The following is an 18394-nucleotide window of genomic DNA, read 5'->3' on the forward strand; positions in this document are numbered from 1 at the left end:
GAAGAGAAAAATAAGAATCAGAGAGAATAAGTAATGTGGGGTCACACAGCAAAGCAAAGCTGTGATCCCGACGCAAACCCCTGTCTTTACATCCCAAGGTAAACCTAACCCCATTTGATCAACTTTGGTGTAGTAACAGCTGCCACCATCTACATCATGGCCTCTTCCAATTACTAAACCCTACCTCCTTACTTTGTCGATGATGCTACTCTGGATAAAGTCCCTTCACTAAGTGCTATTTATGCCCAGGTCCCCAAACTATAAATATTGTAAGAGAGAGGAAGTTTGGGGCAGTTTGGCATAAGTTATCAGCATGTCTTGGAAGCTTGACTGACTGGATTTAAGTCAGATGTATGACCTTAGCCAAGTTATTCTACCGTGTCTACTCTCAGTTTTCTCATCTGTAAAATGGAACTAACCTATCCCACAGGATTGTTTGGATGGTTAAATGTTACTATATGCAAAGCATTCAGAAAACTGCCTGACCTATGCTAAGTGCTCAAAAGTGTTAGCTATGGTTATAATTACTAATATGTATTCATCTGTATATGTAAAGTAGCAATATATAAATTACATAAAACTTATAAATGTAATTATATGCACACTGAAACTCTTCTATCTCCTTCTTCATTTATATCCCATATTTAGATGCTTTGGTCTAATTTCCCAATAGGGAGGGCAGACACTCAGGGAGCTGCGCCACTCGTTACATCTAGAAATGACAAAATTTTATAAACTTCTTGGGGTAGCATCGCAAAACTGGATGTTCAAGAAAATAGTACCAAAAAGTCTCTCCAAAGCACTCACGTTTCCTCCACCCTTACTCTACAAACCAGAGAAGTGAAGAAAAAGTCAGCATGGCTCTTGGAAGTTCAGCTGCTTTCTCACGGCTAGTTGTGGGAAAGAAAAACAGGAAGACTGTCCTGTTCGTGACTATGAGAGAGCCAAGAGTAAAACCTTGGATCAGGTGAGAGCTGGAAGCTGGATGGCATGGCCAGTTTGAAAAGTGAAAACCATCCTTGGCCACACTGGTCCCGTGGAACATTGAGGTGCAGCAAGAAGCTGGTTCTTCAGCCAGACATATAGTTGTAGATATCACCTAGATCAGTGGTTGGCAAACTCATTAGTCAACGGAGCCAAATATCAACAGTACAAAGATTGAAATTTCTTTTGAGAGCCACATTTTTTAAACTTAAACTTCTTCTAACGCTGTTTCTTCAAACTAGACTAGCCCAGGCCGTGGTATTTTGTGGAAGAGCCATACTCAAGGTATTTTGTGGAAGAGCCATACATGTGGCTTGCGAGCAGCAGTTTGCCGACCACTGAGCTAGATGGATAATTGTATTTGATTCCATCATCACCTAGAGTTAAGCTTTGGGGAGGGAGTAGTAGATAGCAAAGGCTAGAATAACTTAAGTTCACCTTTCTTAGGGTCTAGTTATGCCCTCTATGTCTTTCACCTAGGAGCCCAGCAGCACTCCAGGGAAGGGAGATAAGATTCAAATCTGTCCATTGTGCTAATTGCTAGTTGTTCCAGTAAAAGTGTGTTAACGAATGGGGTGAGAACAACCAGTTTCCATGACAGTTTTGAATTATTTCACTCATCTGTTCTCTTCTTATTCCTTTCTGTCAGAGATAATGAGAACCAGCGAGTGTTTGGTAGATGACTGACTTATGGTATCTGAGAAACTCCAGATGCCTCTGTCTTACCACCCAACCTTTTCTTTTTCCTTTGTGATTTATAAGGTGGCTAACTCCTATTCTGGAGGTTTTCAGGTTCTAATTTTTCAGCATGATGACCCATCTCCGCCCATCACACTCTGGCTGGGGAGGCTATTCATTCCACAGATATTTGCTGAGTATCATCTGTGCCCAGACACTCTCCTAGTGCTGGGGACACAACATTCTGAAAACCTGATAAACACCCCATCTTCATGAGCCTTATGTTTTAATTGGAAGGTAAAAGATAAACAGAAAAAAAATGAATGAAAAGTTGGGAGTTGTCATTGAAAAATAAGGCAATTAAGGAAAGAGAAGTTGATGGTGGTGGTTTGCTGAGCGGAGGTCTGGGCTTCTCTACTGTGACCTCCATTATCCCCTTGTTCTGGTTAATACCCCTTGAAAAAGTAGTGGCTTAGGCCAGTCCTGGTGTCCCTTGCCCCTGGTCACATGGCTAGTTCAGAATAAAGACCCACATTGGGTCAGAGTACACCCTTAGGAATTTTACAGCTGGGACTAGGGGGAAGAATTCCCTGCCTTTCTGGACTAGGAGCTAGAAGAGCATCTTGAAACAGCGGGTGAGGAGCCATGGTTGAAAATGATGAAGAAAAAAGATGGAAAGAGCCTGGGTCCCTGAAGATCACCAGACCATACCAGCCCTGGACTGCTCATATCCAGACCTCATTTATGTGACTTCAGAATAAAATTCTATTTTACTAAAGCCAAAGTTAGACTTTCCTGCATTTCCCAGTGGAAAACAATCCTAATTAAGAAAATGAGATAATCTATATTCCAGATAAACTAATATTTCCAGGTACTGGGTAGACCTGTGGAATTCAGGTCAGTTACTCTCTATGTAGACACTTAGGACTACCACAGCTGGCCATGTTAGTTATGTCATGCTTCGTCCAGTGATACTAACTACTCTCCCATATCCTGTGACATTATCTACATTCATTAAAAAAAGGCAACAACTGTTCACAATAACAGGCCATTTCAAGGCAAGTGAAATAACCAATTATCTCAATAGGAAGCATAGCTAAGCTGAAGAAACCAATAACTGCTCAGATTGTAGAGAAGCTGGACTAGGGGTAAGAAATGGCAAGAACAAGAAGAAACCAGATTCCAGGAGAATCTTCTAAGATCAATGGCAACCGAGGCAGAGCTTTTAAATATGTGGCTTAAAAGACATGACTCATATCATTATTCCATTCCAAATTTAATCTGTCTATATAAAAGCCTAAGCAACCATCACAACCGAAGGAAAGACCAAACAGGCTGCATGGGGCAACCAGGCCAGCAGGGGTTAGTGAGGGCAACCAAATGACCAAACAGCAGGCTGCATGGGGCAACCAGGCTGGCAGGCGGGGGGGGGGGGGGGGGGGGGCAGTTTGGGGCAATCAGGCTGGCAGGCAGAGGCAGTTAGAGGTCATCAGACTGACAGGGAACCAGTTAGGAGTGACCAGGTTGGCAGGGGGGGCATTGAGGGGTGATCAGGCAGGCAGGCAGGTGAGCAGTTAGGAGCCAGTGGTCTAGAATTGTAAGAGAAATGTCCAACTGCTGGATATACCCTAAGGGGTCCTGGATTGGAGAGGGTGCAGGCTGGGCCTCCCCCATTCACAAATTTCATGCACCAGGCCTCTAGTATATATATATTAGATTTCACAACTCCTGTCTGGGTCTGTACTGGATGTGCACTTTCTCTAACTGGAGAGTTAGATAAAAATAAATAAATAAAAAATTAAAATTAAAGAACAAATAAGAGCTAAGAAACACTAAGAAACAATGTATTGTGCTTAATGAAGTGGGTGTGTTTGTCTTATTTTGTAAAAGTAATTTAGCTTTAAAACGTTGTTTATATATATTACAACCAATATGAAGTATTGTCCATTTATAAATATGTGAGCCAGACTGGCTCCAGGCAAATGAGAAGAACTGTGAGGGCTATTAGCTTTAATTCAAGGAAAGAAGACCACATTAATAGAAAGTGTAGGCAATTTCTTGCTTTCAGTATTAAGAGAAAAAATTTTAAAGCACAGACTGTCCCTTAGTGAGGTCTCATTAGAGCAGTTAGTTTGCATGCTGGAGACAAAAGAAGAGCAAAGCCTCAGTTGACTTGTGCCACAATGTGGGCCTTTTCCAGAACCCGTGAATGCTGCTGATGACAAACGAGCCTCACCTATTCACCGAGGCTGGCTGGGTGGGGCTTCTCCCGGGTAACACCATATCCTAGCACTTTGAGCGAGTTCAGCGATACTGCTGAACCTTAAAAAGGAACCCACAGGCAGACACACATAAAACGTCCCACTATCCCCTTGACAAATTCTTACCGTAGGTCTTTCCCATAATCAAAGAAAGCCTTAAATGTTGTCAACAGTGTTTTCCGAATGTCCAGCTCATTCAACTACAATGGCCATGCAAGGCACATCTTAGAAGAGACTGTGTCTAATTATCCAGAGCCTGTCCAGGGAGAATGCCCAGGCAAGAACTTGGCTGATGTTAACCTCACCCACACCAAGAGCCTGACGGGCAAGCAAAATGACCTTTAGGACAAAAGTGCAGAACAAGTCTTCATGTTTGTATAATGCTGTATTTGTTTAATTCAGCCATTATTCCCCCTAGGAAACAAGCACTGAGCTCTTTGGCCCACAAAGTCAGATATTGACCAATTGAATCTGCTCTTTCGGGGTTAAAGCTGGTTGAGCTCAGATCTCCCATTCTCCAACTGGTATAAAAGTTCAGGTGAGTGTGGAATGCACGAGGGAAAGATGTCGTTGGTCAGGACATCACTGGTATGGTAAGTGGCCGTTTCCGTGAGTGCATGATATTGTTGGCCTGTTCCATTCCACTGCCCAGAACTGTAAGGATCTTAAAAAAAGGCACATGGGTTGTTTTCTGCAGAGGGCCACCAGAGAAGGCACATGGACATCCTTTAAATTGTCAGCTGAGCCCGAGGCACTGGCAGAGTCCATGTCCCGGTTACATGCCCCCAAGAGGGCTGGGGGTGTTATTCAGTTTCTGACTTACCTTTGTCCAGGTGTCAGCAGGGGTGGGTCTAGATATGTAAACCCAGTAATGCTAGGGCCTAGTTAAGAATGCAAATAAGCTCCTTTGACTCTATAAAATAAACCTGCTGCATGGTTCATGGTTCGGGTCGCTTGCTGCCTCTCCATCAGAGAGGATGGTGCCCACCTAGCGCCCAGCTTGATGAATCTATTCCTGCCTCTTGGTTTCTTTCTTTCTTTAATTTCTTAATCCCCAGCTCCTCCACTCAGGAACCTGACTGTTTCCTTCTCCGTGCTGGAGATGAACACGGAAAACAGAGGAACAGCCCCCCGCAGCTTTCCCACCTCGTCTGAACCTCTCGGGATAAGGAAGAAAAGCCGTTACCTTTCGCATCTGAGCCAGCAAGCCTTCGAACTCCTTCAAGTTCAGCGTTGTCCCGCTATAGGATGCACAGCTATTTGCTGCCTTTCCCAGCCAGTAAATGGTCACTAACACCTGCGAGACAAAACCAGGCACAAGAGCGGGAGAGTTTTCTCTCAAGAATTACTTTCAAATGAAGGAGTCAATAAAGCTCCACTAACAGGAAACCCACTGATTTATGAAAACTCCATCCATGAGGTAACCATTAAATGTAAATCATTTCAATAAGAACCTAATGCTGTATTGGTCAACACAAACATGCTTCAGTAGTTAAAATGAGACTCCAGTTTTAGAAAGAGTTCATTGATAAGACAGCAAGAAGGAAAAATAATAATACATCCTCTACAATTATTTTTGTATAATGAAATACTTAAATATGCAAAATTAGGAAGCAAAATTTTTCAGAAACGCTTGGCATTTGTACCTAGACAAGTAATGACTAGGTTGTCAGTTCCTTGTGAGAGAGGTGCTTTCAAAGGCCTACCCCTTCTAATTGTGGGCACAGAGGTTCTGCTACGATCAATGGAAAAAAATCCCAAAGCAGTGATGAAGGTGAATTAGTGGTTTCCAGCAAAAGATCAACACAACATGTCTAACTAAAGTCAGAAGAAAACAATGTAAGAATATTATGCGCAGTCTTGGGTTACAGGTGGACTCCCATTAATCTGAAAAGAGAAATATTTAGCCTGGACAAGGTTATTGTCAATTAAGCTATCTTAGTGGTCATAGAGATTCAACATGCTTAAAAATCTTTAAGAATGTCTGTGAGTATTTAATGGTCTGAAGCTACAGCCCTAAGTCACTTTGTTCTGTTTTTCCAAAGAAACTGTCCATAAACGTAAATGCTCTTTACACCAACGGCCCCATAAAATCCAGCAGGGTTTGGCTGAAGATGAATCCTTAACACGGAATTATTGGGATCTGAAGCTTATGGAAAAGCTAAGGCCATTATTTCATTTTCCCATTCGAATTTATTGCCTCATCCAGGCTGGGAAGTACTTATTGTCCCTCTCTACTGGCTAGGCCAGAAAATGCTTTGGATAATGTTATGGGTACATGGGTCCAGATGACAACAAGCCCCAAATAGAGTAACGTGCCATCAATGCTTAGCTATGATTTGGTTTTCTACCTCTGAAAAAATTTTACTTCAGGAAACCTTCAAAACATCCTGAAAGTTTTCTTTTTCTTTTTAAAAATTGATTACTTATAAATGAATTACCAGAGAACAGACAGTTCCAAATGTCAGGACATTAACTAGGAACATAAGCTAATGTGAGCTACGAGTAGAAGGCTATCCTGAAAGGTGTAATAGGAGAATAGAAAACAGAACTGTCTTGTGTTTGAGACGATATGTTCTCTGATTTGTTTAAAACTGTGTGATGGAAAGTGGCATGGAGCCCTAGTTTTATAGAAGATAAGAATAAGATTGTCAATCAAATATCATAGCACCCTGGAAACTAAAAAAAGAAGGTGTCACAGCTTAGTTTTCTATTTTATATGCAGAAGGTCATTTCTTACATTCCTCAATTTAATCTTAAAATAAGGGGAGGATATGGAGGGATTAAGTAAAAGAAGAGAAAAAAAGATAAAGAACTCATGAACATGACAACAGTGTGGTGATTGCGGGGGTTAGGAAAGCAGGTGGGGGTGGAAGAGAGTATAAAAAATAAATGGTGATGTGAAGAAATAAAATAAAATAAAATAAAATAAAATAAAATAAAATAAAATAATGAAAAATAAAACAAAAAGAGAGAGAGAGAGAAGTGATATGCTTGCCTTTTGAAAATAAGATCTAACTCCAAAAAACTTGATTTTGGGAAATATTAATAAAAACTCAAAAGATTAGTAGGAGAAAAAAGTATAGACCCATGTCAGTCAACACTATTCACATTGTGCTGATCTCTCCCTGAAACAATTTGCCCAACTGCTTAATTTAATAATCCCAAACATGCCAGCCAGCAGCAAGGAACTAACATCACTGCTGAGACACTGTCTTGTGTTTAAGAAACTGAATCACAACCAGAGCACAGGCTTTCATTTGTTCATTTCTGGATTTATCAGTTCTTTAATTAAAAAGACCCCCCCCACCACCCCAAACTACCATCTTTATTTCTATTATAGTCATTAATTATTCTATCAGAGACATGTATACTCTTTTTCTAGGAGTCTTTATGGAACAGAATAGGAGAGACACTGGGTGTATGAACTAAATTTTACACTTGAAATCAAAGTTCAGAAAGAGTAAGGTGGGAAAGTGAAGTTAAAACACTTACATTTTTCAGCTTCCTACTATAATCAAGGCTCCTAATGAAGGAAAAGGAAAAGAAAATATGATCAGAACAGTAGTTTCTTCACTGTGATTTTTCTTTACAAACATACTTCTAAAATATACCGTACTTGAATTAACTAATATAATAAAATCAAGAAATATACTATTTTTAAGATCTAAAATTATTATTTCAGGTACTAAGTAGAATTATTTTGAAAATGGAAGGTGGGCTTGAAGTTTCATAGTACACTATGAAAACATTAAGACTCTTTAACATTTGGAAAATAAAGAATTCCACTTAAACCCAAGACTGTTTATATTTGTACTAGAGACACGATGCACTTAATTCATGCAAGAGTAGGCCTTCCTTCCCTTGGCTGTCAGCTCCAGCTTCCCTCTGGCAAACTGGGACCTGGGCTTCCCTCACAGCCCAGCCTTCCATGGAAGGACAGAAGGACGTCCAGAAGGACATCCAGTCTAATTAGCATATCACACTTTTATTGTTATAGATCCTCCAAGTTTAACTGTTGAAGTAAAATTTTGCCTTGATTATACACCACTGTCAAATGGATATCTGACTGCACTTTCAAATTTTTTTTTCATACAAGTACTTTTAACAAAGATCTAAAATCTTAATTAATAGACCTGAAAAGACATGTACAAGAGGCAATAAGATCCAAATATTTGTCCTTTTCACTTACGGAAATAAATTAGAGATGAGAATTAGCCACAAGCAAGAAAATATGTATATTATGTTTAACTATACACACGTACATTCTTAAATATACATAAATATTTATTCTCAAACTATAAACAAATAAGCTAGTTTGTGGAACTTTCTAAATATTCATACAGTGAAATATAAAAATTTCTCTAAAATTTTCCCAAAGTTTTTTTTAGCATGTCAACAAATAAATACCAGGAAAAACAAATACTGCTTTTCCCCACAAGTGGGGGGACAGGAGGGAGAAGGTAATACTATTGTATAAGCCAGTCAAGAGCTCCTTCAAGTTTTTAGACTCCAACCACTTCATTGCTGCATATTCTGATCCACAGTACATGTCAATGACTAGGTGCACAATTCTAAGTCCATTGAAGTTTGAGGAACTAGAAAACGAAGTAGTACTTACTAAGATAAACCCATCAATAGGGACCTAGATTAAAAGAAGCATTGGTCCAATTTGGGTTCAATTAAGAGAATGTTTCCCTGTTCCCTCTTTTTAACAGAAAAAGAAATGTTATGTCAGATATTTGCTAGGATTTTTTAATAGTGTAACAAGAGAAACAGATGGGGAAAAAAATCTATAAAGGATTTTTTTGTATGAAGAACAAGTTAAGAACAGGGAACACACAACTTTTTCTGCATTGACAATGGAAGTTCCTTAATGAAAACTGTGACCCAGTTCTAAAAAAATCATGCTTGGAACATAGTAGGAGCTCACAGAATATCTGTTCTATGCCTCCCACACGGCAAATAGTAATGTGAAAATGCTTCCAAATTCTGCAGGTATGCGGAAACCGGTTTGGCTCAATGGATAGAGCATCAATACTCAGGAGCAGTGGAAAGCCTTTCCTCATTTCCATCTAGTCACTCCGATCCCCTGGAATGATTCTTGCTGCCTGCCCTTTGGACTGTGCTTTCATTCCCCATCTAGGTTGTCTGGCATCCATTATAGGTAGATTACACATTCAGTAATCATTTGCAGGTTTTTCCTTTTTAGTCTACTCGAGTTACCTCTCAAAAAAAACCCAAAAAAACAAAAAAACAAAACCTAAAAAAATTACCTACCACGAAAACTCAAGAGTGTTTTTTTTTTTTTTTTTTAGAAAAAAAACAAAAAACAAAAAACAATTTCAGAAAAGCCTCAAAATGTCCTCCGTGGGATCTACCCCTATGACTTATCGCTTATGGCATTAATTGGTGTCAGTGGGGTGGTTCTCCTTCGTTGCTAATGTTCAGCTCAACTCTCAGAGGAAAAAGTAGAGAAATACAGCAGTTCCACTGGAATCCCCGAGAGCTATAAAGCCTGTGTCTGGTGCAAATGTCTCACGCACAGTGCCAAATTAACCAGCGCCATGTATGGAAAAGTCATAAGCAGGAAGCCCCGCTCCTCACTAAAACTAGAAATGGTTTTCTAAGTACTGTCAATGAATTTATGGCATAATCTTCATATAAAATTATTTCTGTTCTAAATTCAGTGAAATAAAACATTTTCTCTGTAAGTAGTCCAAGTTCAGGACCCTACCGGGCTTGCGGACTGCCCCTCCCACCACACTCAGCCTTGCTCAGTACCCTTTTACCACACTGGCTACTTTTCTTTGTTGTTAATCTTCCCTTGAAGATATTTTTTTCCATTGATTTTTAGAGAGAGTGGAAGGGAGGGGGAGAGACACAGAGAGAGAAACATCGATGTGAGAGAGGCACATTGATTGGTTGCCTCCCACATGTGCCCTGTCCGGGCCAGGGATCCCCCAGATCAGTGATTGGCAAACTCATTAGTCAACAGAGCCAACTATCAATAGTACAATGATTGAAATTTCTTTTGAGAGACACATTTTTTTTAAACTTAAACTGTATAGGTAGTACATTGTTATTAACTTAATTAAGGTACTCCTAAGCTGGCCTTTGCTAAAAACTCAAGGGGCCAAAGAGCTGCATGTGGTTCTTGAAACACAGTTTGCTGACCACTGCCCCAGATCAAGCGTGCAACCCAGGAATGTGCCCTTGACCAGAATCAAACTCGTGAACTGCCACTCTATCTACTGAGCCAAAATGACTAGGGCTGGCTACTTCGCTTTTTAAGCATCAAGTTGATTTCCTCTTCCCCAGCCTTTCCTCTACTCTCCATGCCTTACAGACCTTTGCTTGGCTGGTTCTTGCTTCCCATTCATGTCTCAGCCCACAGGTGACATGCTGTCTCTTCAGAGAGGCTATTCTTGACTATATCTGGACTTATTACTATCTTTCTTCTTCTTTTCTCCCCTCCCTGTAGTTTTATTGCACTACAATTGACATATAACACTGTATATGTTTAAGGTTTACAACATAGTGATTTGATATATCCATTTGTGTAATAGTCACTCTCCTTTACATTATCTATTTTTTCCTCAGCACTTATTGCTTCTTGTAATTATCTTTTTTATTTACTTAGTTATTTCTCATTTGTTGATACTGGGAATAAATTCCATGTGAACAGGAGGTATTCATCATTCCGGTTCTCTTGTGACTGGAAAGTATCTGACACAGAATAGCTGCTCAGTAAAGACTGGTTAGATGAATGAGTGAAAACCGATAGTGTCATAGGAGAGGATGATGGAAAAGTATTGCCTAAAGAGAGTATGAATGCTCAAGTGACAAAACAAATTAAAAAGGGGAGAAAATAGGTAGAAGAAATATAAAAGGGAAGATAGACTGAAAGACCAGATAAAGAAGCGAAGGGAAGCACAGGGAAGGGAAGAGGAGGAAAAGAAGCAGAGGGAAAGATAAAGAAAAAGACAGAGAAAAGAAGGGGAAGATGCGACAGTAACTGAGAAGGGACTATGTGTGTGTAAAATTGGTCTAAGTGACTTTCCCTCTTTAGGTTGCTTTCTGTGCCTTTTGACCAAAGTCTCTTTTTTTCAGAAGTTGGTTAACTGTCTTCTCAGATCTGTACTGAGAAAAAATTAGCTAGAATTGTACCTGAGAAAACATCTGTCCAATTTCATTTTATAGATGAAAAGGTAGCCCAACCGGTACGGCTCAGTGGTTGAACATCGACCCATGAACCTGGGGGAACATGGTTCAATCACTGGTCAGGTCAGGTCACATGACTGGGTTGTGGGCTTGATCCCCACTAGGAGGCGTGCAAGAGGCAGCTAATCAATGATTCTCTCTTATCATTGATGTTGCCATCTCTTCCTCCCTCTCTCTTCCTTTCTCTGAAATCAATAAAAACTTTTTTTTTTTTTTTTTTTTTTTTTTTTAAGGAAAACCCTATTGAAACAAGGGCACTTGCCTAGGATTACAGAACTAGAGAGAAGCAGATGGAGGACTAAACACCCAATTTTCTGACGCGCCCTCCCTCTCCTTTTTCCCCCCCTGGTAACAAGAAAGGTCTAAGAGTTCTGAATTTCCAAAACCAATCTCAGAATTCTCCTGGTTTAGTAACATTGATTTAAAGTAGCTCTAATAAATGAATAAATATGTCAAAGAGAACTTTCCCCCAAGCAATATGTGTGTGACTAATTATTATGATGTTGCACAGTTAATATTGTTTTTGGTCACTTGCCACCAGGTGAAAATATAAAATGTGAGATGAGGCAGAACCTGAAACAATTTCCTAAAGTGAACAGTGATTTATAGAGGCTAGGTACAATAACAAATGGAGCATATTATGACTGAGATGAGGTTTATGGTGGTTTCCACATTCAAATATCATAATTTTTATTCTGTTATTTTTGTCCTTAACCAACATTTTCCTATGAGAAATATTAAAGAATGACACATTAACAACAGAGAAGTAATTTTTATGTAATCAATCATGGCTGAATCCCCCTTATTTCCCATCGCAAATAATAAAATCCAATATAATTTCCTAACTGGATTTCATTCAGTAGTTTCCATTTTCCCCCATCATTGAAAAAAAAAATCAATACTGTCAAATGGTGTAAAATTAACAGCTCTGAATTTTGGCTTTTCTCCCCTTTTCTGTTCTTCTATGATAAAATAACCCATAAGTGCAGCCAATCCACAGATTCTTCCCATGTAATTAAGGTTATTAATAAAGTATATCCATGCCATATATTCTTTGACTAAAGTGAAAAATGTTTTATGTGAAATTTGTAGAGTCATAAGGACTTTTTTTTTCATTATGCTGGTCACAATCTATTTCTTTACAGAGAAACACATTGCCTTTTCTTTTACTTTGACATTCTTTCCCAAGAATTCTTTGGCCCAAACATTGCTCATTGAGTAGATACAGTCAACAACAGCTAAATGGCCAATGATCCATCTTCAAAGAATTTGATCATTGACACATACGAGAAAAACAGTTACAAATGTAAAAGAAGAAGAGATTTCTCCATGATCTATTGTGCTCTTTGCATAATAAACAGAGTTGAGATCTGTTTACCAAGTTTGCAGTCTTCCAAGAGCCTATTCAAATGCCCAAATGGAGCCAATAAAAGCTTTTTTTTGTTGAATACACAAAGATTCTATGCATAATTCTCTCTTGCCTTCCCCTCCTTTAAGTTTCACCTAATATTTTTTCTCCTTCTCTTTAACATTCTAATTCTGTAGGAGTGATACTTGCATTTTAAAAAATTCTATTTAATCAGAATGAAAGCTTATACATAGAGGGAAAGGTCAATGTGTCTTGATTTGAAAGCCTGATTTTTATCTTTACGTTTTTATTTTATGAGGCATGCCCAATTCTCTGCCTCTTAAAGCTTAAAACATCATCACAAAACTACAAATCAAACCATGAACGGGTTTCCCTTAAACATAAATCGTGCATTACTTACTTGACTGCTACCCTGTTGGATGTATCCTGAAGGTCACTAGGGTCAAAAAGTTGAGATTCTTTAAGGCCGAGCTCTTTACAACCTCTCAAGAATAAGATGATATTGTCCTGGGAGGAAGAAAAGAAATTCAAGTCTGTATTATTTTATTTTATCTTTATGAACCAGCCCCTTCTCTTTAATAGTCCAAATTACTGGAAGGTCGGCAGTCATGAAGGCAGCAAGAGTCAGGTCTAAATCCTGGCTTGCTGGATTAAAAAAAGTCATACTTTGTTAGGATATACTGGAGTAAGCAGATATGTCAAACTTTTAAACCCACAGTCATGTCAAATTCATTTTTTCCCTTTACCTTAACACAATTTTATAAAACTGCAAGTAAAATATCATTGAAAAGCAGAACCTAGCATCTTTTGGAGGAACCTTACCCAAAACCAGATATTCCCTATTGTAAAGTTTTGTCCATATCTTATTGCCTAGAATCTGGTTCAAAATTTATATTAAAAATTGGTTTTAGTGCCAGAGTGTCATCTTCAATGAGTGTTGTCTTTTAATTGATCTTCTAAAATACATTCTTTATCAGTTGGTTTTCACTGCTAATACCTTTTTGTGAACATAAATGGAATTAAATGGGAAAAATCTAAACTTAACTGGGTAGATGGAAGGAGCAAGGAAAGCCTTTGAAAATAATGCAAAAGACCTTCCTAGAGAAAATGGCCTCTCACAGGTACAAATATATTTTGAACTGGCGGAGTAGCAGGTACCATTGACAATTAAGGAGGGTTCTGGTCATCATCTGTTGGAAGTCATTAAAAATGAACAAATGGCTTTGGAAGGGATTGCAGTTGTGGGCCATCCCTTTGGAAGTCCGGGGTGTTAGCAGTAGGTTCAGCAGGTTCTGTTTTCACCTGAGAGACTTCCGGCGAGCTAGCTGGTCTTGTGAGTGAGTGAAAGTTTTAGGAGAGGAATGATAAAGGTTGGGTCCATAAGCCAGATCATGTGAATCCATCTGAACACTATAAGAAAGATGCTACAAAAATCTGAAATGATGGTGGTAGTTACTGAATCATGTATTCACCCAAGTGCAGTTCAACAAAGCGAACAGAAAGCAGAGGTCTTTCCAACTATCCAATGTGTAGGCAGGATTCTAAGATGACCCCCAAGAATCCCACCCTCTAGTGTACATATCCTGTATGGTCCCCTCCCCTTGAATGCCAGTGGAACCATAAATGTCAGGAGCTATCCATCACTCTGTGGCTATGTTACTCACCAGTTGGCTTTGAGTTAACCAAAAGAAAGATCATCTGATTGGGTCTAACCTACTCAGGGGAGCTTTTAGAGGCAGGTAAAGTCAGGTGGCCATGTGTCTTAAAGCTGTAAGGAGATGCATTCTGTCAACAACCACATGAGCTTGGAGAGGCTTGGATGAAGCTAAACTAGGACCTCAGCTTCCACCAGTACCATGATCTCAGCCCTGTGAGATCCTAAGCAGAGAACCCATCATGCCATGTCCATACTTCTGACTGCAGAACCTAAGATGATAATTGGGTGTTGATTTCAATGGGCGCTAAATTTGTAGTAATTTTCTATGAAGCAATAAAGAAGATTAATATACCCAGGCTCAAAACAACAAGGGCAATAACAATAAACAGCTAATATTTATTTAGCCCTTTTTATATGCTAAGCATTTTCCCAAGAGCTTTCATCCTCATTTACAGATGAGCAGTTGGAGGCACAGAACTATTAACTTGTCTAAGTTCATACCGCCAACAAAGGATGGAGATGCAAAACAATATGGCATACATGAGGAACTCAAGCATAAAATCTGAGGTCAGCACCAAAGGAAGATGATGCTACAGAGTTGAGGGCTGCTCAAAGAGGGCCTTGAAACCATGGAAGGCAGGCTGTGAAAGTCACAGAGGGGCTGGGATCTGAGAAATGAATGCCTGGATCTGCAGCAGAAGAAGATGGTTGGAGAGGTAAATGGGGTGAGGGAAGGACTTAAAAAGAACAAGATAGGAGACAGAGAAACCAATGAGGAGAGACCACAGTCTCACTTTCCGCCATGGCCCTTCTCAGAATGTGTTCTTTCCGGTGTCCCTGGATTTTTTTCAGCAGGCAAGATGGGCCATCAGTCCCAAGACCTGTGTCATCCAGAAGGCCTCTTATAGACTAACAATGAGCTGGTCATATACTGAAGTCATCTATACCTGACCAGTCTCTCCTTCAATTACCTTGCACATTTTTAAATGATCAAATTTCTCCTTGGAGTTTTTCTATGTTTCCTCCCATGTCCAAAGATTTATTTATGTTCAGGTAAGTTTTTTTTTGTTTTGTTTTGTTTTTTTTGTTTTTTTTTAGGGCATTCAACTGGTTGGATACCTATTTCTAGGGCATAGTTCTGGTTGGTCTGTAAGCTGTGAGGGCTTCCAGCATAGAGCAAAGCAAAGGGTGTGTCCTGGTACTCTCTAGGAATCATTTGCAAGCACAATAAGAGCACCAGACCTGTAACTACCATGTGGTTCCATAGGAAGCACACGAGTGGGGCATCTCTTGTTCTCAAGAAAGGTGAGGAGGCACGTTTTCGCATGCATACCCAGATGCCCAAATGCATGTCTGAGCACCACACTGTATTCAGCGCACAGACTGCAAACACAAAAGCACTGTGTTCCCAGCCAGGCTGACCAATTTGGGCTGGGAGATTTAAATAACTGCAGGTCTCCTTCCAACTTCTTGCTGCAACCTAATGATGCTGGACGGGAGCCAGACCCCAGTCAGGAGAAAAGCCAGAAGGAAGAACCCTCCAGCCAAGAGCTAACAGGGGCCGCCACCGGAGCAGGCAGGAAGCACTGTGCCTTTAATTATATAAAATGCAACTCGCAAATTCCCAGCTGCCCTGCTCTTCACACGGCAATTTTTCCACATTTACAATTCCAAGCAAAACGCACATATTAGTGTTTTAGTTTCAGAAGCCAAGCAGTACAACAGCAGCTCATTTCCAAGGGAGAAATGGAAGACACTGATTTATGACAGTGACCACTGTTTCCAACTCTTACTAATGTAATGTTATTACAAACCTATTATGATTTTGTAGAGCTTCAAAAGAAGTTCTTTAAGAGTTTAAAAAAAGTCAATGTCATGAAAAGTAAAGTTGGATATTAAAGACACATGATGACTGAACATGATCTATGAGCTTTGACTGGATCTTTGATCCAAAATGAAAAAGTAATTGAGGCTATAAAAGTCCAATTTAGATATGGCCTATGTGTTATATGATGTTTTGAATGAATGTTAATTTTCTTAGACATGATGGTGATGAGATTGTGGTTATATGAGAGAATGCCTCAACTGATTGATTGATTGACTGATTGATTTTAGAGAAAGAAGAAGAGGGAGAGAAGAGAGACATTGATTTGTTGTTCTACCTATTTATGCACTCATTGGTTGCTTCTTATATATACGTGACTTGACTATAGATCTAACCTGTAACCTTGGCATATCGGGATGAAGCTCCGACCAATTAGGCTAACCAGCCAAGGAGAATGCCTTTATTTTTAAGCAAGTATAGGAATTATTAGGGATGAGTTATCATAATGTCTGTAACATAATTTCAAATGGTTTATGGCAAAAAATGTATTTGTGTGCATGTATATATATATATATATATATATATATATATATATATATATATATATATGAGAGAGAGAGAGAGAGAGAGAGAGAATGAATGTGGGCCCGACATGGAAAAGGAGATATAGCAAATATAGCAAAAGATCAACAATTAGTGAATCTACATCAGAGATTGGGAAACATTTTCTGCAAAGGGCCAGATAGTAAGCATGGCTTTGTGGGCCTGTGGTGGTCTCTGGCTGAGACTCACCTCTGTTTTGTAGCCAGACAATTTACAAATAAACGGGAGGGCTCGTACTCCCACACACTTTATTGGGCCCAGAGTGGAGCCCACCGGCCCTGTTGTAGGTAAATGGTTATGCAGGCACACACCATGCTGTTCTTTGGACTTCTCTGTACATTTGAAATTTTTCAAAAAAAAATTTTTTGGAAAAAGTTTTTTACATTTGTAGAAATGTATTCAACTACATAGAATTACAACTTCACTAGCAAAGCCAGTTTCATAAAATCCAAGGGAAAAACTCAGTCACCTCCGAGACAACGATTGCCAAGTCACTGAGGTAAATGTTTAAGTACTGCTGATGGAAAGTGACCATTTCTGGCTAACCGGGAAACACTATAACACGAGTCTCCACCCAACACAGATGTGTAACCTACAGTTCCGAACAGAGTCCATTTTGTGCTAGGCTCATATGAATATATGGATTTATACTGCTGTTTGTGTAACTAGCATGCATTAATTCCTCCTTCTCCTTGGCCCTGTGGTTTCCCATTTCATTAACCTGTGGGCCCGCAGTGTGTATGAAAATATTCCCCAGGGCCCGGGATTGAGCTCTGGGCTTTCCACCCTCCACAGGACCTCTTCCCTGAATAAGTCCTTGTACATCTCACCCCAAAGACAAGATGCGGGAAGGCCCAGGAGGATCTTTATCTCCAGAATGTAGCAGTGTCCTTAGCATATATCTCCAGAATGTAGCAGTGTCCTTAGCATATAGTGGGAACTTATTAAATATTTAAAATCAAGTAAGTACTAAGTTCTAAGTACTCAAAAGAATGAAAAAAACAAAACAAACAAAAAAACAAAACAAACCAACAACAAAACAACCGATTCCTAATAGGTAAAAGAATAAGGACTTATAAAAAAAAGTCTCTTATCTTCAAGATTAATTTTCATGATCCACTAAATAGCTGGAATAGTTCAAGATACATAGAAACAGAGGTGTAACTTTAGACAATGGAAGCAAGAGAGCAACAAATGTATCAAGGAACACAACATAACAACTTTGTTTCAGAAGGACTTTAGGTAGAGTCCCACCCAGCCTTATTCTTTAATAGCTAAGTGACCTTGGGTATCACTCCTAACCATTCTGAGCCTTAAATTTCTATTCTGGGAGGTGGGGGATGCCATAAACCTATCAGGGACATCAGAATTACAGAAAATACGTAGTAGGAACACAGCCTAGTGTCTGGTACTTTCTGGGACACTCATATAGAAGTTATTATTATGACACTAAAGGCCCAATGCACGAAATTCGTGCAGGTGGAGAGGGGTCCTTCAGCCTGACCTGTGCCCTCTCACAATTCAGAACCCCTCATGCCTAACCACCTGTCTGCTCGCTCCTCACTGCTTGGCTCACCGCTCCTTTAGTGCTGCCTCGGAGGCAGGAGAGGCTCCCGCCACCGCTGCTGTGCTTGCCAGCCTTGAGCCTGGCTTCTGGCTGAGTGGCGCTCCCACTGTGGGAGCTCACTGACCACCAGGGGGCAGCCCCTGCATTGAGCGTCTGTCCCCTTGTGGTCAGTGCGTGTCATAGCAACCGGTTGTTCTACGTAACTGTCGCTGGGCTTTTATATATA

At 39.8% G+C, this 18394-nt stretch overlaps 1 protein-coding gene across 8 annotated transcripts in view; it reads right to left on the minus strand.

The window, feature by feature from the left end:
- Positions 1-18394, minus strand: part of LIMCH1 (LIM and calponin homology domains 1) — a 318608-nt gene that overhangs the window by 84153 nt on the left and 216061 nt on the right. For all 8 annotated transcript variants that reach the window (XM_084900375.1, XM_084900385.1, XM_084900380.1 and 5 more), the window contains 3 exons: positions 12917-13023; positions 7419-7449; positions 5110-5220 (listed from right to left, as the gene is read on the minus strand). In XM_084900375.1, the coding sequence (XP_084756501.1) occupies positions 5110-5220; positions 7419-7449; positions 12917-13023 (249 nt within the window). The remainder of the gene's footprint in view (positions 1-5109; positions 5221-7418; positions 7450-12916; positions 13024-18394) is intronic.

Source organism: Pipistrellus hanaki (assembly GCF_964339955.1).
Source record: "Pipistrellus hanaki genome assembly, chromosome: 1".
In the NCBI taxonomy this organism is placed as follows: Eukaryota; Metazoa; Chordata; class Mammalia; order Chiroptera; family Vespertilionidae; genus Pipistrellus; species Pipistrellus hanaki.